This window comes from Strix uralensis, chromosome 4, assembly GCF_047716275.1.
Source record: "Strix uralensis isolate ZFMK-TIS-50842 chromosome 4, bStrUra1, whole genome shotgun sequence".
Taxonomy (NCBI): domain Eukaryota; kingdom Metazoa; phylum Chordata; class Aves; order Strigiformes; family Strigidae; genus Strix; species Strix uralensis.
This window is the reverse complement of record NC_133975.1, coordinates 37,122,647-37,149,900: the sequence shown is the minus strand read 5'-3', so window position 1 is coordinate 37,149,900 and position 27,254 is coordinate 37,122,647. Positions and strand designations below refer to the sequence as shown.

At 43.0% G+C, this 27,254-nt stretch overlaps 1 protein-coding gene across 3 annotated transcripts in view; it reads left to right on the top strand.

Annotated features, from left to right (window-relative positions):
- The window catches only part of STOX2 (storkhead box 2), a 149,937-nt gene that overhangs the window by 55,015 nt on the left and 67,668 nt on the right, over window positions 1-27,254 (top strand). Inside the window, exon 1 of one of the 3 annotated variants that reach the window (XM_074866406.1) lies at window positions 17,917-18,664. The exons of 1 other annotated variant lie outside the window; for it this stretch is intronic. In XM_074866406.1, coding sequence (XP_074722507.1) covers window positions 18,499-18,664 — 166 coding nt within the window. In that variant the 5' untranslated portion in view covers window positions 17,917-18,498. Of the gene's footprint in view, window positions 1-17,916; window positions 18,665-27,254 lie in introns of those variants that run through there. One more of the 3 variants, XM_074866405.1, reaches the window with a different exon arrangement.

Genomic DNA, 27,254 nt, shown 5'->3' with positions numbered 1-27,254 from the left:
TGACCGAAATGTAGAATTCTGGACTAAATTAATGTGTGTTCATTATAGGAGTCCTGTGGCCACAGTAGTAAGTCCAGTCTTGTCTTCTAGCAGAAAGGCACCCAGTCCCAGCAGGTAATTACACTGCACATCCTGCACTCGCTGCATCTCCATCCAGCAGAGTACCGCCGGCATCAAAGGCAAGGCTCAACGTCTTTGAAGGGAGTCTTTCATTTAGCGGCCATGTAATCTTCCTAACCCTGCACTGATGGGGTTTTGCTGAGCAGGGGGAGCCCATCTCATCGCAGCTGTGGGTCATGCAGGGCTTTGCACAGGAAGATGAGGCGCACCAGCCTGCTGGTGGGACGTTCTCCTGCCTGAGCAGGGCTCATCTTCCCCGCGTCTGCCTGGGAGAGCTGGGCACAGGGCAGGGTGTGGAAATGCCAGGGGGTACCAAGATGCTGTGGATGCCTGGAGCAAGCAAGCACTAGCTTCTGGTGAGTGGTGCGTGCTGTATTTTTGCCAGCCTCTGGAGGAACAGCTTTTCCCTTGGCTGGGTTTTGCTGTGGCCGGCTGGCCTGCCCAGGCTTGGGAGAGCGCACAGAAGTACACCCTCCGAGGTTTGATCTGCATTGCTTTAATCATTTCAAACAAGCCAGTCCTGTCCACATGCAAATACTCTGTGTCAAATTGTGTCATCCTTTTGCATTTCATTTAACATTTCATATGTTTCTTAGTTTGGCAACTGCAGTCTTCTATGAGAATCAAAAGCAACCCCCTTGCTTGGAGTGGGCCCTTTTGGTTATTTGTGTATATGGTTTCAGATAAGCATCAGTATTTCAAATCCTTCTGCTTTTCCCTTCTTTCTAGCTCTGAGCAGAAAGTGCCGGTGGTGGGACCGGTGGGATGGTCTAGAGGCACGCAGGCATGCCCGCTGGGAACTGGGCTGAGGTGGGGCAGAACGAGTTTTCAGATGTAAGCTGATCGCTGCATGAGCCTGGGGCTGGTGGGGCTTCCTCTTACAGGTGAAAGGTTTTGGTGTGGTAATGAGCCCTGTGAGCAGTCTTCATTCTTCTTCCTGCCTTAAATCACTGCTAAGTTAAAAGTATGTTTCTCTTTTCCTATGCCATTGTTCCCCACGTCAGACAAAGCTGTTTTATCTTAGAGTTGAGCAAAAAAATAAAATCCTTTTAATTAGTCTTTTTCAGGGGAGATTGTACAGATAGTTTAGCATTAAAGATAACTAAAAGATCGGGATCATTTGTATCTGTGTGTCTCAAAAGCTACCCTGTCCTACCTATGCATGTCAATTTAGAGAAAGCTGACATATAGCCCACAGATAATACGTGCATGAGGAACACCTTTTTGATCTCTTGTTAGGATGCAGGGCTGGCACTAGGAGATGCAAGTGTTGTTTCTAACTCTGCTCCCTGTGTGGTGCTGGGTGAGCTCCCTGGGATGCTCTGGAGAGCAAGCAGCATGCCGGGCATGTTCCCCTTTAGGACTCTTGGTTGGAGCCTGCTGGGGACTAATTTTTTCCTTGTCTTTTCCCGGGATGCTGAAGCCCAGTGAGAGTCAAGTGGCTGCATTTGCAGTTGTGGGACTTCGGACTTCTGTGAAAAATAAATTTAAAACTATCGTCCTTTTCACTGTGAAAGATGAGGCAAGTGAAATCACTGGACAGCTTTTAAAAATGGAGAGTACTATATTGTGTGCCTCTGTCTAACTAGCTGTCATATCTCCCAGTGTGCTGGGAGGCTATTTCAGTCACTTGTATTCCAAACTACAGAAATGCTGTCAGTAATATGTTCTGTAATTAATTGACCGCACTGTCATGTGGGATTAATAAACCCCACATGACATGACAACCCACGTACTTGGAAATACTTTTGTTCTTTTTTTCTTTTAATTTTAAAATGTGGATATGAATAGGAAAAAGATGGCTAGTGATTTCACATATTTAGGAAGAAGGGGTTTTTTTCCTGGTCTAGATTGAAGTTTTCATTGTATTTGGATTAATGCATGAAATTTAGTGTTCTTTCCTCATAGTAGAACGAATAAAGATGCCACCAAAAAAAAAAAAAAAAGTTGTTTCCTGTGTAGACTTTACATTCCTGTACAAATGTCAGTATTGTGCATATTTATGCCTGTTAATTTTTGTTGCAGTAAGAGTTTCTTCTAGTTAAACTTCATGCTCCCACAGAATTTGTTTCCTTTTTTTTTTTTTTAAAGAAACAGTGCAAGCAAATTCAGTTAGAAAACTAAGAGCAATGTTGTGGGAGATGAAAAGTGCATTTTGACTTTTTTTCTTCACAACATATAGAAGTGGAAAATGTAGAATTGTGTTAGTGCACCTAGACCATTTCAGACTATTATATGCTGGAGGAAGGGAGTCAAATGCTACAGTTAAGCAGATGGTGTTCATGAGTCTGTCTGTGTAACACTTCCTACACCACAGAGTGGGTGGAGGGATGGGGGTAGACTTTTCTACACTGACACAAAGGCTCAGATGCTGCACAAGAGACATCGCTGGGCTGTCTTGCACCAGATGTTGATGGGTCAGATGTGAGTGTTCCTGCTCGGAGCCTGGCTTTCTCACACCAGACCTGCTTCATTCTTTCGGGCTTGTCTCTGGGCTGCTGCTGTGGGATCTGCTGTACCCACGGTCCTGCTGAAGTCCTCGGGACTGCATGGGTACTTGTTGCAAAAGGAGTTGTTTGGAGCTCAGTAGTTTATTCAGAGAGGCTTCCCTGTCCATCCCCATGGTAATATACCTATGGATGTGAAAATGTGAAGAGGATCTGATCCGTAACTGGCTGATACATGCAGCCGTCCTGTGTGGATCTTTTCAGCACATACTGATCTGTGAGGGTGCCGATAAGTACATCCTGCATCACATTTATATCCTGGTAATTCAAATAATCTACTGAAAAATGTCTTGCTGTACTTTCAGGACTCTTGCCAGTATGTAAAAATACACCAACTACTTTTAATCCTTTACTCACTTTAGTTGCAGTAGAAGAACACAGTGAAACTTTTGCTAGTGGTAAAATAATGTAAAAGCTCTTTGTCCAGAAAACACGGTCTAGGAGGTGGTTACCAATAGACCTTACAGTTGTAAGGCTGGTTATTAACCGTAGCTGAGGGCAGTAGCATTAACTGTAACTTGCAGACAGAAAATACTTCTGGTGATTTTCAGGGGGTTAAATGGTCACACACTGACCTTTCTTTCCTGATTTTCAGCAGCTAATTTGTCAGCTAAAATATTTTAATTCTTTTCCCAACATTGTATTTATACATAATTGGATATTATGTGCTTAGAAAGGCTGCATTATTTTTCTATGCCCAGAAGATAATGAGAACAATCCTAAAGAGGAGGTGAGATGATCTAAGAATCTGTATTTTCAAGGCTGGTTCATATGACAGGGCTCGCTGACACACAAATAGTGCCTGTTGCTTCAGGACCATATGACAATGGTTTCATCATGCATCATGCAGGGTTAGCACAGGGGTTGCATCAAGAGGGGGTAGTGAACAGGCAGATGTAGCAGTTCCTGGATAATGTAAAGAGTATAGCCAGTAATTAAAGGCTCACTTCCTTGCTCTGGAAAACTCCAAGCTACTTCTGTCCTGACTCCAAGCCAGTGAGCAGGGCAGTTGTAACTCTGTGATCCCCTTTTAACCCTTTCTTGAGCTGTGGTGTTAGACATACCAGTTTTTAACTCCTGGCCCTGGGAAGGGTCAGCTGTGACTTTTGTCATTGCAGGAGAACACTTGGTAATTTGAGGGTATATACTTGATCCTTTGACGTTGTGTGTAGGTAGTGGTATGTACTGTGTATATAACATATACATAATATATAATATAGCTGCCGCTAACATAAGGAAAGTTTCTTTTTTGCAAATATGTGAGTAAATAAACAAGTTCAGCCCACATAAGTCATCAGACCGAGAGTGATAACTCATTGGCCATCTGTTTCTCTCTGCGACATTGTTTTCCTTGCCTGCTTTTCGGATACTAAAATGTATCACAGAGAGCTTCAGCTTGTCATCTTCAGATAATTCAGTTGTTGCAGTCATCCTTGGGAATGATGGGTGATTATGTTTTGTTTCTGACCATGAAAATCATCATATCCAAGAAAAAGTTGACTTCCAAAAAAGTCAAGCAAACCATGAACTCATACATGAATGATGAACATGATTTATCCAGTTTGTCAGAATTACTGTTTTGTTACTGAAGTTATTTATTTTTAATCTGAAATCAGTAATTACCCTTTTGGGTGAATGTGGAACACTAGCTTGTGCGGGAATAGGTTCAAACATGGTTAAACATAGTTTCTTCAGGAGCGTTCAGTACCCAATAACTTGCCTCCATCACCTGGGAGATGTTCCTGCTTGTAGTACCTGTAGTAATTTGTATTCAGGTTGCTGGATACATCTCCATAACTGACTGTAAAGCTACGCATCCTGTTGTGGAAAGGACTTGTGCAGTTCTTTACATTAAAGGTATGTAATGTCACCTTTTTTTTTTCTTTGAGAGGGCAAAGGTAGTCTGAAAGTTTTCTTGAAATTGTGCTTGTTTTTGACCACTGGATTTTCTCACAGTTGGTAAGCTCAGATTTCTTTTCTTAGACATTATTTTATGAGTTAGAAGGTTTGCATTTCTTACCGAATTGTTCCAGAGGTGGTGGAATATTGTTATTAGAAGATGGATATGGTGAAATTTGTGTTTCTAGCCATGGCTTCTCTCAGTCTCTTTGTTCTGAAATCGCTGGGCTTTGCATTGTTTTTCAGGGCGTAGCAATCAGGGAGAATGCAGTTTTCTGAAGTGGTACAGATAAATAGGAATCTGTTCAGACACCTTCTGAATGAAGATCTTACCTCTTTCGAAGTGGCCTGCTCAACATCTCAACTTGCTAAAAAAGGAGTCTGCATTATTGTAGTCATGTGGTCAAAGATCAGTGTTCTTGTTTGGTTTTTTGTCGTGGTTTTTTTCATTAAATAGGGAAAAAGTAAAATGTGTTGGAAACTTCTCTAACTGGTTACACCAAAACAAGAAGTAGAACTAAATATTTAAATGAATTCTTGATAGCATAGTTATGAAAAAAAATTTATACTTTTATAGTGTTAATGTATGTCTCATTAAAATTGACAAGAAATCTTACTCATCAAAAATAGGTGCATTTTAAAAAATATATTAATATTGAATCATCAGTATGCTTTTGCAACTAATGGGTGGTTGGTTACTTTAGTTGAGGACAGAGAATACTAATATTTTTGTTTCATACTGATTTTTTTTTTTCTCTTGGACAAGCCAGGCTGACTGACTGTAGTTGATATTGCAAGCAGTGTGAGTCAAGGCAAGCCTGAACTGTGTTTGTGAGTCATTGCTTCTGACTCCTAGGAAATTCTGTGGACCTGATCTCCTCCAACAATGAACTACCTACCTACCAGGGTTCCTCTAGGGACATTTTTCTAGCTGCACACTTTGCTGAAGCCTAGGTGCAGGTTACAACTATCTGGAGTTTGTTCTTGCTTGTTTTATAGAGGTAAGGAGTCCAACAGACAGGCAGAGATCACTATGTATCTTGTGTTGATTCCTGCCATGAAGAATGAGAATTGAATACCAGGAGCATTTTTGCCTGCCAGGGCTATGTCCAGCAGTGCCTGTTCTCCAGTGTACTTCAAAGGCTTTGTCCTGCTTCACTAGCCTAAGGCAGTTTCAGAAGATCCCCGTCTGCTTTCAAACTGTGGAGAGCCAATACTGCCTGTGCAACTGAATTATTGAGGCATATTCTTCTGTGTGCTAGTTTGGCATGTTATAAAAGATGTCTGTGATCTGTAATCATAGTTTCTGTGCTTGTTTAATCATCAAGGAAGAATAATTCTTCTGCTTACCCTCCTTTGCCTTTCATCCTCCTCCATCTCACCTTGCCAAAAGCATGTGATGTTCCTGAGCTTGCTATAACCTTTCAGGCCTTTTCTGTAGCTGGAATATTTCTGTGAAGGTACCCAAATAGTATGTCTAGAAGCAGAGGACAGCAGCTTGTCAAACATGCACAGTCACAGCAATGGCAGTTTCTGTGGTCTGGGCTACACTAATTTGCAAACTGCAGTAGCCTGGTTCTTCAGGATCACCACTGATTTAAACACGCATTCGCAGCTGGCTGGAGCGCTTGCTTCCATTAACCACTTCATCTATAATTAGGGATTTTTTAACTCTTGGTACCTTTCATGAGACAGAAAGTCCAAAGGACTCCTCAGACTGTGGACATCACTGTGGCAACCGGTTACGTTCCTCCTCAACTACACAATCTGTAAATCTGGACAGGGATGTTTCTATGGATGTCTAGTGGAGCATCTAGCCAGAAGCTAGGCTATGGACTGGGCTTGTGAGACCTTACGAGACAAGCAAACCAAACACAAGTTCTTCAAAATGAATATAAAACTAATTTTTCACTGAGTTTAAGATACCCAAATGAGGAAGGAGAGGCACTGAGTGTTCAGGGTAGGGCAGGGGCCAGAAATAAAACTCCTACCACCCTGTTTACCTCCAGGGGAATGCAAGGAATACTTGACCATCTACCAACAGTTTTGAACCGCAAAGCTCATCACTTCCAGCTGGGGCCTATGTCAGTGGCAGGACACTGTTGTGCTTGCCTGCTCCCTACTCTGCAAGCAACTCTCTCATAGTTTAAGCTGACAGTGCTTGTCAAAGCTGGTATGCTAAACTGGTTGGTTGGGTTTTTTTTTTAACTACCTTGAAAATCCCATCCTCCTGCCTATATTTGTTGAGAAAAATTGCAACGGAGAAAAGGCCTGTTAGTTTATGGGATAAAAGGGGATAAAACAGATCTCTCGCAATCCTCGTTCCTTTTGTGTGTACTGGAAGGCTCTTGGCAGAAAGATAGCTGGATTTCCAGTGCAGCAAGGAACCACACTGGCTTGTATTGAAATAATTGGGCAGATGCTACAGAAGATTATGGAACAAAACCTATATGTTACTTTTAAGTGGCAGGGTTTTTGATAATTGCTGTAGGTCCATTTATTAGGTAAATAATTAGTCTTTCCAGATAAGTAGAATACAATATACGTTGGAGAGATTTATGAGAGCTAACATATATATTGGCAGCTGTTTACAGCACTAATTTGTGTGTTTCATCTAATTCCTGAATTTTATTTCAAAAGCTTCAGACAATGCAGGATTGAGAATATGGTGGCTGAAAGCAAAACAACTGAGAAATGTATTTGAAAAGCCTGCATATGATATCCATTCCTTTTATAAGGAATATTTCCTTTATGACCTCCTCCTGCTTTGTATTTAACATTTCAAAGAACTTTGGGGGACTGTCTGTAGGCTATGTCTTCATGAAGCCAGTAGCCAAGGATTTAAAGTATTGTCATTGCTGGCCTGAAGCTGAAAACTGCAGGCGGTTTTAATCTTGGGTTGGGGGGTGTGTGTGTGTGTGTGTGTGTGTTTAAACCCAACCTTTTGTGTTCAGATTAGGAGTGCAGAAGGATAGACTTAAGGAGTGTTAGTGAGAGTTTTTTCATTGGCAGCGCAGTAATACCATCAGGCTTTGGAAATACTTTTTTCCAATTCTTTGTTATTTCAGTAATTGCTGTGTGGTGGGTAAAATCCATAGGGTTTGTGGTTTTTTAAGTACCACAGCAATGATATGGGGATGTGGGCAATAAAAAGAAGTACTTGTTTTTATAACTTTTTACTTCTTGGACAACTGAGGGCACTTGAATGCCTTCTTAGATATTTTATCATTGTTTCAGTCCTGGATGTTTGTGTTTATTTTGTCTTGGTTCCATCAGCTGGGGTAATAGTAAGATCCATCTTTGGAGAGGAAGGAAGACAAAAACAATTTGGCACTAGCATCATGCTCTGACAAATCTGAAATCTGCCAGTTGTGAAGGCAGATTGCCTGATCTACCTCATGTCTGAGAGATGGAAAGGTTACCAAACATCTCCCCCATCAAGAAAAACATCAAAGGTCGCTGAGCACTTGCATATGGAGTTTCTTTTACTTTCTGTTAGAACCTAAGAAATGTTTGTTCTGAGTATTTGTTGATTCCTGGAATAGCTGGGGGTAAAGAGCACTTGAAATTTTTATGTGTAGAAACATGGTGACTCCTTGCAAGAGTTTCCGAGATGAGCACCATAACTAATAAGATTTACCACAGTTGGCTTGTGTAGGTATTGAGTTCAGCTCAATAGTGATCAGTTTTAATAAAGACTAAAGATTTTCTAGCTCTTCATTTTGTACGTGATTCTTTCAAATAGAATTCTAATGCTTAGGAAATTTCACCTTCACTTAAGTAAATTGACTTACTTAAGAAGTTTGTTTCTTTTGAAAAAGATCTTTTTGGATTTCCAGAAATATTAAGTATAAGTGGTTCTCTATGCCTTACAAAAATTCATTATAATATGAAAAGCATTTTGAAAGAAACCTTGTCTTATGTCAGTGCCATTCACATGCTTTAAAGGTTGTAAGTACGCTTGTGTGGTGGGAGTGAGGAGTATGCTTTTCAGAATTAGAGAGGAGATTTTTTTCTTTATTTTTCTAATTTGATTTTATTTTACTTAATTTCACTATTTCAACTTGGCTATTGCAGTGATACTCCTTTGTAATAGGGGATATTTTTCTTCATAGCATCTACATGTTTCACTTGTTCTCAGCCTTGACTCTAGTAGGAAAGTTGTAGGTTGAAGAATTCACACCAGAGACTGTTCTTATATCCAGTGTGACACTCAAGTGCTGTGTTAGAAGCATTTTGCTAAGGTGAGGCTTTGGGTGCTGCTCCCTTCTGCTTATCTCCACACAGGAGTTAAAGACCTTGAACTGACCTTCAGAAAATCTAGGAGGTAACAGTGGTCTGCTGGATTTAAGTCCCTCTTCATATTTAAAAACAAATTAATTAATAACAAAGCAACTGACAGCCACCCAGTAATATAGAAGGATGTATCTATAGATAGATAAAAGTAGTAGAGCTCCCTGTGGTTGATACATTTGCTTTAACAGATTGCACTGTTATGTAGGGCATCACTTAGACAAAAATTATTCTGTTGGACTAGTCCCCAGCTGAAGAATTCAACTTTCTTACAAGGTGATGGAAGAAGTTTGAGACCCAGTACTATAAAATGTTTTTTCTTGTTCCTCTACTAGAATACAAAAATCTCTGCACTCAGGAGAAATGCTCAGAACAACTTCTACAGAGAGGCAAGTGCAAGTGGTGCCTGCATAAACCTTCATCTGAACAGGGCAATGGGAAATTGTCTCTGGGTGCACACAGGTGGGTAATGTCAGAGCTTCAAAAGCCAAGCAGAAGGTGGCGATAAGCTGTGGTAACCAGGAATAGGCAGGGTATCTGTCCCAGGACTGGAGTCTTCCTTCTGATGGGCACTACTGCGGCATCAGAAGAGAACAGAGAAGCTCCAGGGTCCCACTGAAAACCAATGCCTAAAGAGTACCACCTTCGTGGGAACAAACTGACTCTGCAACACTGCAGTCTGGTCCAGAGAACATGCAGGCTGATAGTTTTGCATTGATTTTCTGGAAGCCTTTGGGTCAGGCATGTGTTGAGTCATCTAATTTCTGTCTGTGTTTATGATTTCTCTCTAGAGTTTTTTCCTGCTCAAATACCAGTATATGGCAGTGAGACAGCCTCTGAATCTAAGACTATAATAAAATATCCAAGTAATTGAATTACTTTTCTGTGAGGTGATGAATCAGTGCTTTTTCACTCTTGGGTTTGTCTCTTGCTTTCATTCTCTTCAAACTGATGGGTGGGAACCATACATTTTCAGTGCTAAACCACTATTTTGAAAGCCTGTTTAATATAGGCAGAGCTTCATGCACATATGGAAGTAAATTCATGACAAGAGGTTGTTTACAAAGGGTGGAGTAGCCTATTTTCAGGCCTCCCAACTTTTCCAAGGTTTTTAAGATCTCTGCCTGTTATACATGCTATATATACACATCTATAAAATATACTGACTATATTGTACAGCTGTATAAGCAAGAATTTTGAGAGGGAGATTAGTACTGAGTTGTTCAGCAAATGCTCTGTGGAGTTATACCAGCTGCTGGGATCTAGTTGCCTTGGTATGCTGCTTCAGTTTTTAGGACTGCCCATCAAATATGTTCATTGTCCTGTTTGCAACATGCTTGCGGTGCTTTGTTCAGTTTTGTGTATGGCAAGTAATTCTTCCAGACAAGAATTTAGAGTTAATATACTGATACAATATACACTGATAAATAATAGCCATGCAACATGCAAAACAGGGCCCACTTGCTATAGCCAAGGGCTTTCTTTTCTTTCTCAATGGATTTTTCCTTTAAAGGTACCTACCTGACATGCAGGATCTTGTTGTTTGTGTTGCTGTAGCACCCAGGAGCTTCAGCAGAGCCCAAGGCCTGCTTGTGCTTAGTGCCATCTTCGCAGTCTCGTGAGGTGTTACACGAGCGTAAAGCAGAAACACAGGCTCTGTGGAGGAACGAGAAGAGACACAGAGATATATGAATTAGTTTTTAAAAACATAATCTGTAATGGCTTTTACTGCTGGTGGGTTCTACATGGGCTACTTATCGCTCTTTGTTTTTTCAACTCTGGAAGCAGAAGGATAGTCTGTCTTTCTAACTTACAGTACAGCTGGCCTCCATATATCAGTATGTTACTTAAATACCACGGTACTAACGATATGTGACACCAGTGGAAAACAAGAAAGTTGAGGCCAACATTTTTGGCACATCTTTTACTACTATATCCTTTGGAAGAGCAGTCAGTGAATGAATTGAGTTGCCCTAACTCTACTTTTCCAAGTTTTTGAATTCTGTTATATGTGAGAGGTTTAATAAATGCTTGACCGTGTGAAAATCTGTGCAGGACTCATGGCTTGCCTACCTCCCCAGTTAGTTTTGTGCACTGAGGAGTTACAAGCCTAGCTTCCATCCATTTTAACTAACCAGCTTTGAGTCAGTGATAATAGGAGAGGAAAAGCATGCGTCAGAGTGAAGGCTGTATATCCTACAGCCTATGTTCCTTTCGGTGTGTTTTTAGTAGTCTTGGGTACCCAGATTTAAAACCCTTCTGCATCAATTGTCTTCCGTGCAGAGGAAGCACAAATGCAGTCAGATGGTCCGGCATGAAAAAAAAGCCAGGGGAGCCTTTCTTCTCATAACGGAGTCAGGTTTTTCTTAAAAGTCATGCAAGTTAAAATAAATACCACAGCGCATAAGCCAGCACACAGAAAAATGAATTGGTGAGCTACAGCATGTGTGCAGCAGCAGTACTGCGTTCCTGTCATCAGACATTCCCAAAGCATAACAGTGGGAGAAATATGATCCGAAACTAGTTTAAGAGGTGCTGTAATTAAGCCTGGATTACTACCATAGTATAACACAACTTGATAATATTCTGGAGTTAGACTGAAGACTTGCCTGTGATAAGCTCTGAAACATTTTCCTTTTTTTATATTTGGAAGTTTTTTCACTTACACCTTTGCACTTGGGATTTTTCTTTCCCTTTTTGGTGGAGTTTCTCAAATGCTCTCTCCAAGGAAAGAGGGTTGTCTGATCAAGCCCGACTTTTCCCTTGCCAATAAATCCATCAAGAGAGGCTGCCTTATTTTGTGACCTGGACCACAAGCACGGATTACAAGTACTTGGCTTCTGCATATTTGAGTAACAACGAGTCCTAGTGAGAGGAGACAAATTAATAGTGTTAGTGTCAGAAGTCTTAAGTCTATGAAAGAGGATGCGCTGCATCATGAATTTTCTGCTTTGTTCTTGCCAGTATATCCAGTTACAAAGACCTGGAAGAGAAAACTAGTGCTTCCTACAGCCAAGGACAGTTGCAGCTTGTTGCCAGATCTCCTTAACCAGTAAGGGATTGCACAAAACTATCTTTTTCAGAGTCTGAGTTCTTCACATTTGTAATACAGAGACAAAAGAACCCACACATGAAAATGGTGAGCTTATGCAGTGGACAATTTTCTCCTGTCATGGATTTATTTATTAATATTAGAAATGCAGGTAATGTATTTTCTCAGGAATGCTATTATGCAGAGCTGTAGATCTAGTAAAACCATATATTGCCAAGGCCTGTGATGTTATGTCCGAGTTTGGTGTTTTTCCCAAGTTCTTAATTACATTTTTTCCACCTCTTCTCGCGCTCAACTTTCCTTCCTCCCCTCTGCTTTACTGCTTTTCAACTATTTGTACTACAGGCTTTTTTCCTTCTTCATTTTCTATTTATTCATTTCTGCTCTCCCTCTCTCACTTCCAAGCATCTTGCAGCATCATTTCTCCACCTTTTAAAAAGTTATAGAATTTGATGGTTTTGTTTTCATAGGCCACAAAATGACCCTGTGCTCCCTGTTTTACCTGGCTGCTGGTGACTGTGGCCTGCATTAGGGCAAAGTCTCCCCTGTGTCCCAGTAATATCAACACTATTTGTAGTCTTTGTTTCTGAAGCTGGGGACTAGGAAAGGACTCATCATAGACCTGCAGAGAGTAAAGCCAGAAGGCTCTGTGCTGAGCACTCAGCATCTTGACAGTGTTGGTTCTTCTGGTGGTGTTGGGTGCTTGTCAGACACCATCTCAGCTGACAACAATAAAGCGAAGCCCTTTTAGTTTCCTCCCTGTGAGGCAGCCACTTAACTATGTGCAACAGGCAAGGTAGTGACAGAGTAAGGGAGAACCCAAGCTTTGAATGCATAGTTTGAGAGATGATGATTTTAGAGGTGTAGCTTGTCTTAGTGAAGAGAGGGATTGCCTTCCTCCTTGTGTGTCCTATTGTTTTGCCATTTTTATTTTAGTGTTTGGTTTGCATGCTTATTTCATTTGAAAACCTTACGCAGTCAGTCCCCAAGCCTGTCAAGCTGAGGCGGTAACAGCAGCCCACCCTGCTACTGAAGCCTGCTGCTCTCCCCTATGAAAACTTGTTTGTCATGGGGAAGAAAAAAGAAGTAGCCTCAACTTAAACTTGAAATACCACATTACACGAGAACAATTACCATATAATGCACACGTGCACAAGCACACATGCACACACACACATGCAGAGAAAAATATATATATATATATAGAGAGAGCTCACCATATTGTACTCTGCTACATAATTATTATTTTTCAACTGAGGAAAATAAAACCATGAAGTGGAAGCTAGGACCCTTGAGTTTTAACAATGTATTTGCCACTGATTTGCTACACTCTTCTGGGCCAGTTATATCCTTTTCTTTTTGCCATTTTCCATCTATAAAATGGGAACAGACCTGCTTAGCAACTAGTAAATGGGTGTTTATGAAAATCATATATAATAGATATCCTTAGTAATATATGTTTTCTCACTTTTTAAAAGATAGCACAGAAGGTTTTCAGAAGCTAAGATTTTAAATTGCTTCTCCAGAAGCCTTCAGGTTCCATATGAATTTGGATTGAAGCAGGGTGGTGATTGAGTGCAGCCTCAGCAAGTTTGCTGACGACACCAAGCTGTGTGGTGCGGTCAACACGCTGGAGGGAAGGGATGTCATCCAGAGGGACCTGGACAGGCTTGAGAGGTGGGTCCGTGCAAATCTCATGAAGTTCAACAAGGCCAAGTGCAAGGTCCTGCACGTGGGTTGAGGCGATCCCAAGCACAAACACAGGCTGGGCAAAGAGTGGATTGAGAGCAGCCCTGTGGAGAAGGACTTGGGGGTATTAGTGAACGGAAAACTGACTGTGAGCCAGCAGTGTGCATCTGCAACCCAGAAAACCAACCGTATCCTGGGCTGCATCAAGAGCAGTGTGGCCAGCAGGTCGAGGGAGGGGATTCTCCCCCTCTACTCCACTCTCATGAGACCCCACCTGCAGTACTGTGTCCAGCTCTGGGACCCCCAACATAAGAAGGACATGCACCTGCTTGAGTGGGTCCAGAGAAGGGCCATGAGGACGATCAGTGGGCTGGAGCACCTCCCCTATGAGGACAGGCTGAGAGAGTTGGGCTTGTTCAGCCTGGAGAAGAGAAGGCTCTGGGGAGACCTTACAGCAGCCTTCCAGTACTTAAAGGGGCCTACAGGAAAGCTGGAGAGGGACTCTTTATCAGGGCATGTAGTGGTAGGACAAGGAGTAATGGTTTTAAACTGAAAGAGGGTAAATTTAGATTAGATATAAGGAAGAAATTCTTTACTGTGAGGGCGGTGAGACACAGGAACAGGTTGCCCAGAGAAGCTGTGGCTGCCCCCTCCCTGGTGGTGTTCAAGGCCAGGTTGGACGGGGCTTTGAGCAACGTGATCTAGCGGAAGGTGTCCCTGACCATGGCAGGGGGGGTTGAAGGTAGATGGTCTTTAAGGCCCCTTCTAACCCAAACCATTCTGTGATTCTATGATTTTTCCTTATTCCTAGCAAGCTCCATCAGACTATATCCAGACTTCTTTTTACAATTGGGCAAAACTTTACAACTGTGTAACAGGTAGGCAATAATATTTGTAAATTAAGGCAGAATTTCCCAGTGGCTTCAGCCAAAGAAAATTGGTCCTCCCTGCCCCTGTTGGAACTGCTGGATTAAACAGCGTATTTTTATTTATTTCAAACTGTACTTATAAGGGTACTGTACTATTGTTCACCAAGCAGGACAGCCATCTGTAGCTGTGAACTCTTACTTCCTTACCCTGCTCTAACATAGCCATATGAATCCAGACATTTATTTTCTTTTATTAAAAAAAAAAAAGTAATTTTAAATGTCTAAGAATAAAATGTTGGGGTTTTTTTTAAAGCCCTCAAATTTTAGCTTTTAGTTCATATGAAGAAAATTATTTTATTTCAGTTTGGCCACTGAAGCAAAAAATCAATTGTACTCGCAATTCTAGCTCTTTTTCCAAAGAAAACAGCCAAAACTTAAACTTGGTCTTTAATTATGTATTTGATTCATCCCAGTAACAACACTTGACTTCAAACAGTGCAAAAGCAGGAGGAAACTTGCTCTGAATTCCTCTCTTCAAAGAGAAGAACTCTTTCAGATACAATGTCAGAAAACTTTAAGCTGAAACTGAATAAGATAACTGTGAAAAGATTGAATACAAAGCGTTTTAGCTGACCACAGGAACAATGTCTCAGTACTGAGAGGAGGCCTCCAAAATTGCTTTTAAACAAATCTCCCCACGTTTGGGAAGGCCAAGTTGACCTTGCTAGATGGATTGCTTATTCCTGTGATTCCCTTCTCCCCCCATTTTAATATAAAAGTAACTTTTCATAGTTGTAGGAGCAAATTATTACTTGCTTAAAATTATCACACAATGAAAATGAATCCTGTTATCTGTGCCCAAAACTATGAACTAGTCTGATTCCTATAATCAATAAGCAGAAGATACCATGTGTTAATTGTATGTACTGTATTACTCTCATGACAATTCCTGCAAGTGTACAAATGAAATAAATTAAAAGTACTTGAAAGAGTTCTGTGCACGGTTACCGGTTCATTAGTGCACAGCAAATTGCTCAAAAAGAATTGGGATATGTTTGCTTTACCCAACAGTTGCATAGCTATGCCCTGGTTTTTGGTTTGGTATTTGTTAGAATATCTCTGAAACTAGACTCAAATATTTTTAGTTGGGAATAATTATGCAGAAAGCCAGCGTAAGGATCACTGTGGTCTTGTGTGTGTGTATATGTCCCTGCTTTGTTCTGTCTTTCTACTACTTCTTGACCTCATTTTTCCTCCTCATTGCTTATTCCTATTTGTCTCTTGCCTCATGTCTTTTTTAATGGAACAGATTGATATCTAGGGCTGTGTCTAGACTAGGAGAAAGGTTGAGTTTAGTTCAGCTGTAGGTTAAAGTTAGCTGGCCAGCTATATCCAACCAATTTTTGACAGCTGGAAATGCATAGCCATCATTCATTCAACTTTCAGACAGTGGAATGAGAGTTTACACTCCAGGGTAGAGTTTAATTTGCTTTTATATCTGGTAAAACGGGTAGGTTTTTTAGGTTTGGCTTAGCTAGGTAGTGCTAACCAATCTGTCTCAACCTTTGATGAGAAAAGTTGAACAATTCTAGAAGTTTTTTCTGGTCTGAGGGTGAAAACGTGCTCTATTATAAGCTTTGTGTAGGTTGATAGGTAAATTGCTAGATGAGTAAGTTGCATGATGGAAAATATCTTATATTTTTATTAGTGGAGCTCTAGGCCATTTTTTTTGCTCATCTTACTTTTTCCTGTTGCTACCAGTATACAGAGTATCAATGGAAACATGTCATGCTTGATGGCTTTTCACACAATTGGAAGGAGATGAGACTGAATGAGAGAGGACCCCATAGAATTTAATTTTCAATGTTCTTGCTGGGTTTCATTCACATAATTTCTACTCATGTGAAAGGGATGGCTGCGTATGAAATCCTGAATGAGTCTTTGGTGTGTGTTCTGCCCACAGTAGTAGAACCAGGCGAGCTGAGGTGGGTGCTGAAGTGATTAACCCAAAGCTGTGCAGCAAGGCAGCAGAGGGATAATGTCTCAAGGTCCACTGGCTTTGTTGTTCAATCAATTCACCAACGGTCATCCTTTTACTGGTTCACCACTATTGAAAATTTTCAGTTACTGACAAAATCACAGCCCTCTGATTTTCCATGCTCTTAGAAAAGTAAGAAAGGTTAAATACTTATACAAATGTAAATGCAAGTAATTTATTAGCAACATTTTCAAATCCCTGCATTGCAGTTGTCTCTGTTGGTAACTCTGGCACCACCTGACATCAAGTGTGCTCAGAGCTGTCTCATAGAGGAGACACTGAGTCCCTTCGCACAGTTTTGGTTAACCAGTGTTCATAAAACTACTTCTGTGGTGGCCTGGCCCGGTTCAAGATGGCACACCCTGGGCGCTGATACAGGTGCCACAGGGGCGGGAGGGTGGGCGACCTCCTTCCCACGGGCAGGTGTGTAGGCCGGGCGTCCTGGATGTCCTTGTGGGGTGCAATGTTTTTTTAACGTGGTGGCGTGAGTGACCAGGCCCTCCTGGGGGGAGCCGAGAAGCGGCGGCCCTTCAGGCACTGAGGGGGAAAGAAGGCGCCCTGAGGGAGGATGCGTGGCTGAATCCCACCGGCCCCACGCAGGGGTGCGCGGGGATACAGATCGCCCCCGGCACGCTTCCCTTCGCTGTATCCGTTCGCCCCGAGGTTGGCCCGGGGCGGGAGCGGTGCCCGAAGGAGCCGGGAGAGGAGGCCCAGAGGGCCTCGCCACCACGTCCGCCCTCCCGCTCCTTCCCGCCGCTCGGGGCGGTGCGCGCCGCTGCCCCCTCCTCACTGGCTGCCGCGGGCGGCGCCCGGTGCCGGCGCTGCAGGGTGCCCGGCGCCCGCCTGCCCCGGCCCGGCCCCGGGGCTCCCCCGCAAGAGCCACAGCCAGGAAGGACGGACGGACAGACGGACGGACGAACGGAAAGGAGGCGGAGCGGACGCGGGCGGGAGGGGGTCTGGCCCGCCCGCGGTGCACGGGGCTTCGTACGCGGGTGCCTGCGAGCCGGCCTGAGCCCCGGTCGGCGCCGCAGGGGGGGGCGCGGAGCCCGGCGGGACCCGCTGGCCGTGCCGGGACTAGCATGCGCCTAGGCGACAGCGCGGCGCCCGGCGCTCCAGCAGCAGCTGCTCGCGGCGCGGCGGGGCGGAGGGAGGGCGGCGGGCGGGCCGGGCAGGCGGGCGGGGCGGCCAGCGGCCTCCCCGGTGGCCTCGGGCCCCGCACCGGCCGCCCCTAGCGCGAAGCCGGCGGCGGTCCAGCCCCGGGGACGGACGGACGGACGGGCGGGCGGGCGAGGGTCGGCCATGGCGAGGCGCGACGCTGCCGGGGGCCGCGGGACGCTGCCGGCCGCCCGGGCGCCTCGGGCCTGAGGGGGGCTGCGGCGGGGGGGGGTCCTGGCTGCTTCCGCCGGTCCCGCGGCCGGGAGAGGCGCCTGTGGGTCCTCCCTCCTCTTCCTCCTCCTCCTCCTGCTCTTTTCCTCCTCCCGTCCCTCCTCCTCTCGCTGCTCCTCCCGCCGCGCCGGGAACTGCCGCCGCCTCCCCAGCGCCGGGTGCGCCGCGGTCGGGGTCGCAGCCGGCGGCCGCGGGGTTTTCCTCGTTTGTTTGGGCCTTTTGTGTCGCGGCTCACAGTTGGCTAAGCACGGCCAGGCTGAATCGGGCCATTGTTCGGGACCCCCGAGCTCCTACGCTGCACATCTCTCGTCCCCACCCCCGCCCCCCTCCCGCCCCCCCGTTTTTTGCTTGAGAAGCCATATAACGTGCCTTTCCTCCACCCGAATCTGGGAGCTGTAAGCTGGACCGATTGCAAATGAAGTGTAATGCATTGTGGGACGTGTGTAAAATTGGATCATTCGAGGGGAAAAAAAAAAAAAAAGGAAGGGACCTGCGGCCGGCGCCCTAGAAGAGGTAGTGGCGAGATGCGCGCAGGTTGTGCCCCGGCGATACCGGCGCTCGGCTGATGCCAGGCAGCGCGCACCCGGCGAGCCGCAAGGCCTGACCCATGCTGCGGCGGGAGGACTAGGCTCGGGCAGCCTCAGCATGAAGAAGACGCGGAGTACGACCTTGCGGCGGGCCTGGCCTAGCTCCGACTTCTCCGACCGGGCCTCAGACCGCATGAGGTCCCGCAGCGAGAAGGACTACCGGCTGCACAAACACTTCCCACCAGCTTTTATTTCCCAGGCGTCACGGGGCTACATGACATCAGGTTCGTAATGTAATTTGTGTGTGCGAGAGGGTTTTATTGCGAGGCTGGTGCGGGATGCGTGTCTGGCCGGGAACGCTGTGTTGGTGGGTACGGAGGGGAGCCTGCCACCGGGAGCCTAAGTTGTTATGAGTAATGAAAAAAAAAAAGCATACATCCACCATTTTGTACCTCTGCAAGATTCACAGCGGGGCCCTTGCAATATGGTGTTTAAAATCCATTAGTCGAGTGAAATAAATGTACCAGGAAAACGGTCGTGTCTCTCTGTGGTGGAAAGGCAGATAAAAATGACTGGGCGCACAGAGCATGGAGCCCTTTGCTCCTTTTGTGCGTAAAAGCATGTGTTGGATATTTACTGCTGCCCCACACATTCCCCTCTAAATGCAGTTAACTCTAGTTAACTCATTGGGCTTTCGTGTTTTTCCATTTTGGAAAGGAAAAGGATCACCTGTGATTGCAAGTGCTCTCGCCTTGTTACAGGCTCTCCGGGTTTCAGCTGCATGTTTCTGCAGAGGCAAAGCACGCTTTGGTGAAAATGACTGTAAACACATTTGCATTTGTTATTCGAGGTGTAGAAGGAGACCAGACCTGTGTATGTGGGGGAACACACACGTGCACGTATATTCATTTGTCGATTGCTTTCAAGGGAGGCTGTAGGGAAATAATGGACACTGCACCAACATGTTTGTGCATGGGAAAGAGAGAGCGCAAACAAAACAAAAAACAGCGCAGGGAAAGGCAGGCATCGAGGAGAGGCTTGGCCTCTGATGGAGTGCTGGTGCGGTTTCGGAAAGCCTCGGTACTGTTAATGGAAGCTGCTCCATCCTGAAATGCATCTTAATGGCCTTGGAATTCAGAGATTTCATAAACACCTGAAAAAAGACTTGGGAATATGCTGATGGGGAGGGGAAAATCCTGGAAACCTCCTTTGTTGTTCTGCTGCCTGCTTATTGTGATGATCGGAAATAACGTTTCATTACTACGATGGCAAATTCCAGTTTATCGTAAAGGCATGTTTTCCCTTTGAAGCTCAATTTAGGTTGAGTAGACAGATTCCTTTAAAGGAGAAAAAGAAGGAAAGGGAGAAAACGAAGGTATTTATTATGCATTACTGAAAACGTTTCCAGCCCCATGCCCCATTTCCCCCCTCATTTTTGCTGCAAAGATTGAGCCAAAGATTGTGGTTGTCAGTTACATGCTCACTTTCCTATCTCTGGCCCTAATAAACGTACTTCTTTAGTCAGGTTTGGTTTCTCATATTATTAAAAAAAAATGTCTTGTGACTGTTCTTTCTTTAATGCCCAAGCACAAGGGAAATAATATGCATTTATTGAAAAATCTGCCTGTGTAAGAACATTGTGCTATTTTGGCAATAGCCACTCTGATTTTTCCCTTTCCTGGGAAGCCACATATTGAGAGGAAATGACAACGATAATTTATGCTTGAACAGCTGAAGAAGAGGAGAATGGTGCTGGTGAAGGAGTTGTTTTGTTTCATTGCTGCTGCAGTACCTGAAAGCGGCTGGAAAGCCAAAGCTGTTCATACTGCGAAGATTTTTGTTGTTCTGCATGAACGTCCTGATATTCCCACTGTAAGATATACTGTGTCAGTTCTGTTGAAGTTCATACTTTGAGGCCTTTCTTTCAGTGTGGAAGCCCATATTTAAAAGAGAAGGAGCTCACGTGAGCATTTTATGCCAAGCCAGTGTGGTTTTTTGCTTGTTTTTAATTCTTCAGGGAAGCAGTCTGGCTCTGTAAAAGCTTGATCTTGGCAAGATTGGTACAATCCAACCAGACGGTCAAACACCAGCACAGATCTGCAGAATCAGATGTGTCACCCTGCATTTTTTGGCAGATACCTGTGTCCTTAGTGGGGGTGGGGAGGGGATAGATCTGTAATCTGCTATACATGTTTTAACGTAATCTCCAGACCCCCAGAATACCGTGTTTATGAATATACAGCATGTTGATTTCAATTGCAACAACTGAAGGACAAATGTCATGTTTAGTTTGAGTAATTTGCTAAAGTTGTTGGAGGGAGAATATATTGAAAATTAAAATCAACAAACAACTTAGGCTTTTAGCTGGAAATGCAATTGTTCTCTCTTGATGGATAGTTTCCACATTCATTTATTTTTAAAGGATCCTTGTCCACTGCCTTTCCAAATATTAGTTTTGGGAGGAATGACTACTGTATCTAAACACTTCTCACTATTTGAAGGAAACTCTCTTTCTTGCAGGAAGTCTATAGGAAGTCCTCTGGTGTAAAAGTTGTGGGGATCAGGAACACAAATGCATTCTTTGTCACCCAGAACGTTGTACGGGAGAAAGTGTCCTGAAACACATGGGCTTTTCAGAGGACTGCATTCTGTTTATCCAACCATTTAACCTCATCACTATTAGCACTGTTGTGGTTCTCTTTTAATTAAATGCTACATTGTTTGGGAGGGGGTGGAGGGTGGGAAAGAAACCTTGGAGTTTTGCCTCAATTACTCTGCTTGGGGAAATATGAAAAAGCAGACAGTCAAGATGCTAAAAAGCTTGCAAAGTTAATATTCAAGTATGCCTGACTGAGGCGTGGAGAATTGTATATATATTTCTTTCAGCACAGAAAAATACTGAGTAATGGTGTTGCAGTCAATGCTGTGGTGTTTTGGGTAAAATACAGTCTCTAAGCAGAACCGTGTTTATAATGGAAGTGCAAACCTCATGCTAGAGTAGTGAAGCACACCCAATTTTAAGCAGCCTTTTCAGTAAAACTGAGTAAGGACCAGTTTAATATTTGCTTGATTAGTAGCAGCATTGGTGTCTGGCAGTCACGTTTTCAATACTTGGGGAACAAACTGCCCATAATTATAGAAAATTGATGCAGATGCAATTCATCTGAAATTAAAGATTGTTTGATGGATGAAGGGAGATGGAATTAAGGAGGGAAAAAAGCAGGGAATTTAGAAAATCACACATTTTTACTGCTGAATAATCTCTTGATACATGCTATTAAATCGTTTGTACTCCAGGGTTTCTTTAGGCCTCCTAGCAACCACTAGGTTCAAAGGCCGTGCAAGGAGTTCATTGTTCATGTGGAATATTAATTTCCCAGTGGAGGACTGTCTTGGAGAAAAAACACTGAAAAAGAAAACTACAACAATGTAGAGCTTTGACCTTGCATGAAAAGAGATGTTGAAAAGTTGGAATCCTATAAAATTCATACATGTTACTGAAAAAGGGGAAATATACTTGAAGTTTTTGATAGATTGCTGCTTAAATGAAGGGAAAATAAAGAAATCGTATGAAACTGCCAAGCAGGATACAACTTAGGAGGGCCTCAAACAGTCACACAAAATAATATGTATAGCTTTTGAAATGTTGGAAGCTTCTTGCTTTTTTTTCTTTTTTTCCCTCCTAAAGAACAAAGGCAAATCCTGGATTTTGTTTGAGTGGAGAGAGGAACTGCACCCTGTGTTTGACCCAGCCATTAAATGTTACCAGAACTGAGTAGTGCTCTGGAAAGAAATAACTTTTTCCGCAGCCTTTCTTGAGCTACGTTTAATTGAAGATCTTGGTGTTGGAGGTAAAGTGTCAGTTTGAGTTGGTGGTGGTGTAGGGTAACAGTCCAACACAGGCAGCATGAAGGAATGTCTGAAGAGCTTTCTACACTGGTAAAATCTAATTCCAAAGCATTCTTATTTGCAGGTTACCTTCTGAAAAGTTTGCAGTTACTTTATTGCTCTTTGCTATAAAATTTCCTTGCAGAGGTTTCAGAGCTCCAAAGTTGAAGGGTAAAATTTAGTCTTGATGTTGCTTGGTGTTACTGGAGTTTGATTACCAAGTTGAAGCAGAAGGGAAAGGAGAGAAGCATGTAGCACTGCTATCCAACTGATGGTATCTGTGTGCAAATTAATATTTGTAGGAGGAAAAGATATCCTCATTCTCAGTTTCAAGGATGTTTGATGGAAGGTCTAGGACTGCCTCTTCAGCCTCGTTGAACAGTAAGAAGGATCTTGGGAGTCATTCTGAACAAATTGGGGAATCCTCTGTATTTTTCTTTTTTTTTTTTAAGCTTGAACCTCTAACTCTAAAAAAAATTAGTGTTTGGAGATAACAATGCATGATCTGAAGAACTCAGTTTAACATAATTGAGAAATGACTGATACATGCAAAGCCTTGAAGCTCGTTCAGTTCTCCTGTCCCTTAATTCAGTTATCTAAAGAAATATGTTCTAGCTTGAAAGTAGCTGTATTGTAATTAATATTTAATGGTATAATCAGTATTGCATCACCTTCTTTTTCTCTCAGTGTGGTGTTAAGAAACACCTTCCAATTCATCTGCTTAACAGTAATGTGATCTTTTTGCATCCCTGAATTCAGAGTAGTTTTAGGCTGTCTTAGACCAGACCCATTAGTGGGACAGTAAAAACTGAGAGCGTGTAGGTGTCAGTGGCTAGCAGGGCTAGCTTTGCCTCCTGGCTCATGCTCTGTCTCCTTTACTTCAGCCTGTGCTGACGTGGTGAACCCAAGTGGGTCACTCTTTTCAGTTACTTCAGGGGCTATGCTTGTTTTATTGCTTGGGAAGTTGTTCCTGGGCTCGCTGTGCCTTTCAGTCCCTTTTGGCCTCTGGGACACCCACTTACCTTGACAGAGAAACAGGAGCTTTCACTGCATCCTGATCGGGGAGGAGGGTCTAAGTGTGCTCTGTCTGCAGACCACAAACTTGGTCCAAGTCCATGGACCAGTCATTTTTGGCACAGTTTCTATCTCATTTTGTTTTTCCCTCTGGTTTCTTGCCTAAACTAATACAAAAGACAATCTTCTCTCTCCTCCTTCTGTTGAACCCTGTGGTTGCCTGTGCACTATTAACTCGCATACAGTGCTGTGCCCATGCCTGTGTGTTAGCCAGTGTCTCCACGCCTGGTCCTTTCCCACCAGATACCAAGATATTTTCTGCATATCCATAAATTCACTTTTAGACCAAGCTGTGGACAATGTCCTGTGTACTGCTTGTGCATTCAGCTGACCAAACTGCATTTGAGTACCTGCTGTTCTTCCTGGCTGCTGTGACCTATGAGCAAGGGGATCCAGAGTGGCGTTTTTGTTCATGGCATTAGTAAAATAGGAAACAGAAGTCTCTGTGTGTGCCTGTCTTACCTAGACCTGTTCACGTTTCTATCTCAGTTCAAAGCACTCTTCCCTGCAGAGCTAAATTTCAGGTTGTTTTTCCTCCCCAGCCTCTGTTGCTGTTTGCATTCAAAGTCCGTGTGTTCTCTCTGCTGGTTTCTTGGACCTTCAGTCAGATCGGGGTGCACAGAAGTGCTCCAGGATCAGGTCATCAAAGGGTGTCCTCTCATTGGCGTTTGCGCAGCGGTTTCAGTCTGAGTTCGAATACTTTTCTAGGTGTGTTTTCCAGTAGTCTTGTGATTGTTATGTGTACACTAGACATCACGATAGCCTACTGAAGATAGAGGAAGCTCCTCTTCCTAGAACAGACAAGGATTCAGAACAAACACAGTACTGATTCATCACAAATAGCTCCCAGTCTTTCACAGGTGTAGAAGTTATACTCTATCTTTGTTGGCAACAGTTGATAAAACCCAAAGGGTGTTGAATATCTTGCCATTTTGGAATTGAATAGCAGCCATGTCTTTGCAAAATGCATTACTTGTTGGAGGAGGCTGAAATGTGAGGATTTTGTGGATCACCTTGGTTTACCCAGTGACCTGCTCAGTTGTGAGCAACAATAGGCCTTCATTTGTATGCAGGAGAGTTCATCCCAGAGTAAACTACCATCTTTGTAATGTTCTTTGCACAGTCTAAAGACGTATAAGCACAATTGGGTATGAAGACTAAAAAGGTGATATTTTGCTAAGCCCATTGTGGAAGTCCTCCAAAAACTGGGGGTTTCTTTTCAGTGTTCTGGGGAGCTTCTTTAGTGTGACTGCTTCATAACCCATAGCAGGTTATAGAATATCTCTGTGAACAGCATTAAAACTGAATGAATATCCTGCCACCTAACTCTGGGCCATGAGTCAAGTAAAGCAGTGCTGAAAAAAATTTTCAGATACAATTACTCTTGACTGTTCTTGAGCATGCTTTTACCTGGTTGGAAGAGGCCAGGCAGTATTAAAGCCATGATCAAAAGTTGTCAGCTAATTTAGAACTTGTGTAAGAATTGCTAAATAATACAATATTAATTGTGTGGGTTTTTTTCTTCAAAAGCATGATACATTACATGATTTTAAATGATAAAGCTACCATTAAGTTATCAAAACTGGGTATTTGATGGGTTTGGTGGAGTAGATGTAAATCTGAGCCTAGAAATATGGTTTGCCTTTTATAAGAAGTATCAAATGAATACTTCATGCAATTCTGCCTAACCATTGGGGTTAATTGTCACCAGAAAAAGGAAAAGGAGTAATGACTGTTGAAACTGAGACCTGAATGCCTGAACTTAACCAGAACACTTTCAGTTATAGGTATTTTATTTTTTTTCTAGGTAGATTAAATATGAGGACAGGAAGCAGAAATGAGGCTTAAAAGCTTCTCTAGAAATCTCTGTGTGCTTCTGTACTTGTCTTTGCAATAATTTTTGGTATCAAGGCCAGTGGCAATCAGAGTAGTCCTAGGGAAAATGCTTGAATATGGAAGCTGCAAAACTCTCCCAAACCAGCATTTGTTGCTCCCAAGTGATTGCCTGTAGCTATGAGGAGGGTATGAAAGTTGTTTATAGCTGCTGATTTGCTTTTTTCAGCACATTTATCGAGTTGGCTGTTCTGCTCATGCTGTTTTGTATTTCACTCTTGGATGACATATAGGTGCTGGAATTATCTTGCTCAAATAGACTGTGGAGGAGAGGGGGGAAAAAAAAGAAAAAAGGAAGACCTGGCTTTACAGGAAGCATATTTGGGCGTACAACATGATGGAGTGGGTAGAGCAGTCTAGTTTAGACAGAGCCCTGGGCTCTGTTGGCAGCTTTTAAGCAGTTTGCAAAAGGTAACCGAAACAAGAAAACTTGATTTTCAGCAGGCTTCAATTCACTATAAAAAGGATAGCAAGTTTTCCTTTTCCTTCCTCCAAAGAGAGGTTAAAATCACTGGGTTTGTAAGTCAGAAGGTGAGGGAGGTGTTCCCAGTTGTGGCCATCTTTGTTTTCCTGGGCACTTTTAACTGTTTCTCCAGTTCCCTACACTCAGATTGTAATCTGTTCGGTAGAAGAACTGTCTCCTTTATTTTGTACTGTAATGCTGCCCATCACAAAAAAGGTCCTATCTCAACCCAGGCTTTGAATTGATAACAGTGGGTAAGAATGAACATCCAAAACCAGGTGTATTCAGTGTGAACAGAGCAGTCCTCATTCTGCAAGTGAAATCCGGCGTTCAGATCAACTTTTGCACACCACGGTGTTCATAAGAATTTTCCATCTCGCCTTCCTGCAAGCTGAAAAAGAAAGCCTGTTTATAATACCAGCAGTAAATGATGTGGAATGATTGTTATTCAGTACAGTTATCATTTCTACCTTGTCAACCAACTCCTCACAACCCAAAGATAGTTAGTTCTGTTTTTCATCAAATTGTAGATGATGTGATTTCTATAATTTTTAAAGCATAGGAGTGGTTCTTGTTGCTTCGGTGGGAAATGCTATCTGTACGAGATAGCTACAAATGCAGAATTTATTAGAAATTTCAAGTTGTGGTGTTGAAAAAACATCTCGATGGTTTTATTGGATCTGATAGGGTGTGGAAGCAGAACACGAAAGGGAAAGAATGAACAATTTATTTGAGGAACTGCTTTTAATTTGTGAACTTTTATGTGGACCTGATTCTTGAGAGCAGGGATGGCCAGTGTATTGCACATGGATTTCAGGTATTGTGAAAAAGAATGAATGAGAAGTTGAATGTATTTATACTAGGTCTTTTTATTTAATGAAAGTAGCAAGAAGAGAGACAGCAGAGGCATCTTGCAAGTCTTTCATTTTGTATCTGTCTTGTAAAGTTACTCCTAACTTTTGTTTCTCTGTGATCTGTTAGAGGTATTGGTAGCTAGGCAGTACGTTGCAGGCTTTGGCTTTCAGCTGAAACAATTAAGCAGTAACTGCTTCTGTTTAGCAGGTTTTCTTTACCAAAGTTGTCCAGATAGCCTAGATGAACTGTAGCCCTCTTTCTTATGCCTTATTGACCAGGGCTTCTATTTTGAAAAGTATGTCTAACATTAGAGTAGAACAGGCTCCTGGACACTAATCGTGATCTTCCCAAACGTGATGGAGAATGCAGCTGTAGTTTGACTGGGATGCTGGGACTGAAGCAATACAAGAATATCTTCTTGAATTTGGGTGCTCTCCTCAGTGTGGTATGCATGTCCATGAAGCATTTCACACACACGTTCTTGAGATGCTGATAACAAGTAGAAATCTGCATTTAGTGATATCAAAACACCTTTTCCAGCTACTATTTTCTTTCCAAGTTGTAGTGTTCAAAGAAAAAAAATGAATGGCCCTTTGTAGTGAAGTTGACCTCAACATTTTGAGATCCAAAGAGTATAATAGACAATTCAGAAATACTTACTTAATGTGGCCTGGAAAAGGCAAAATTCAGTATGAAAGCTG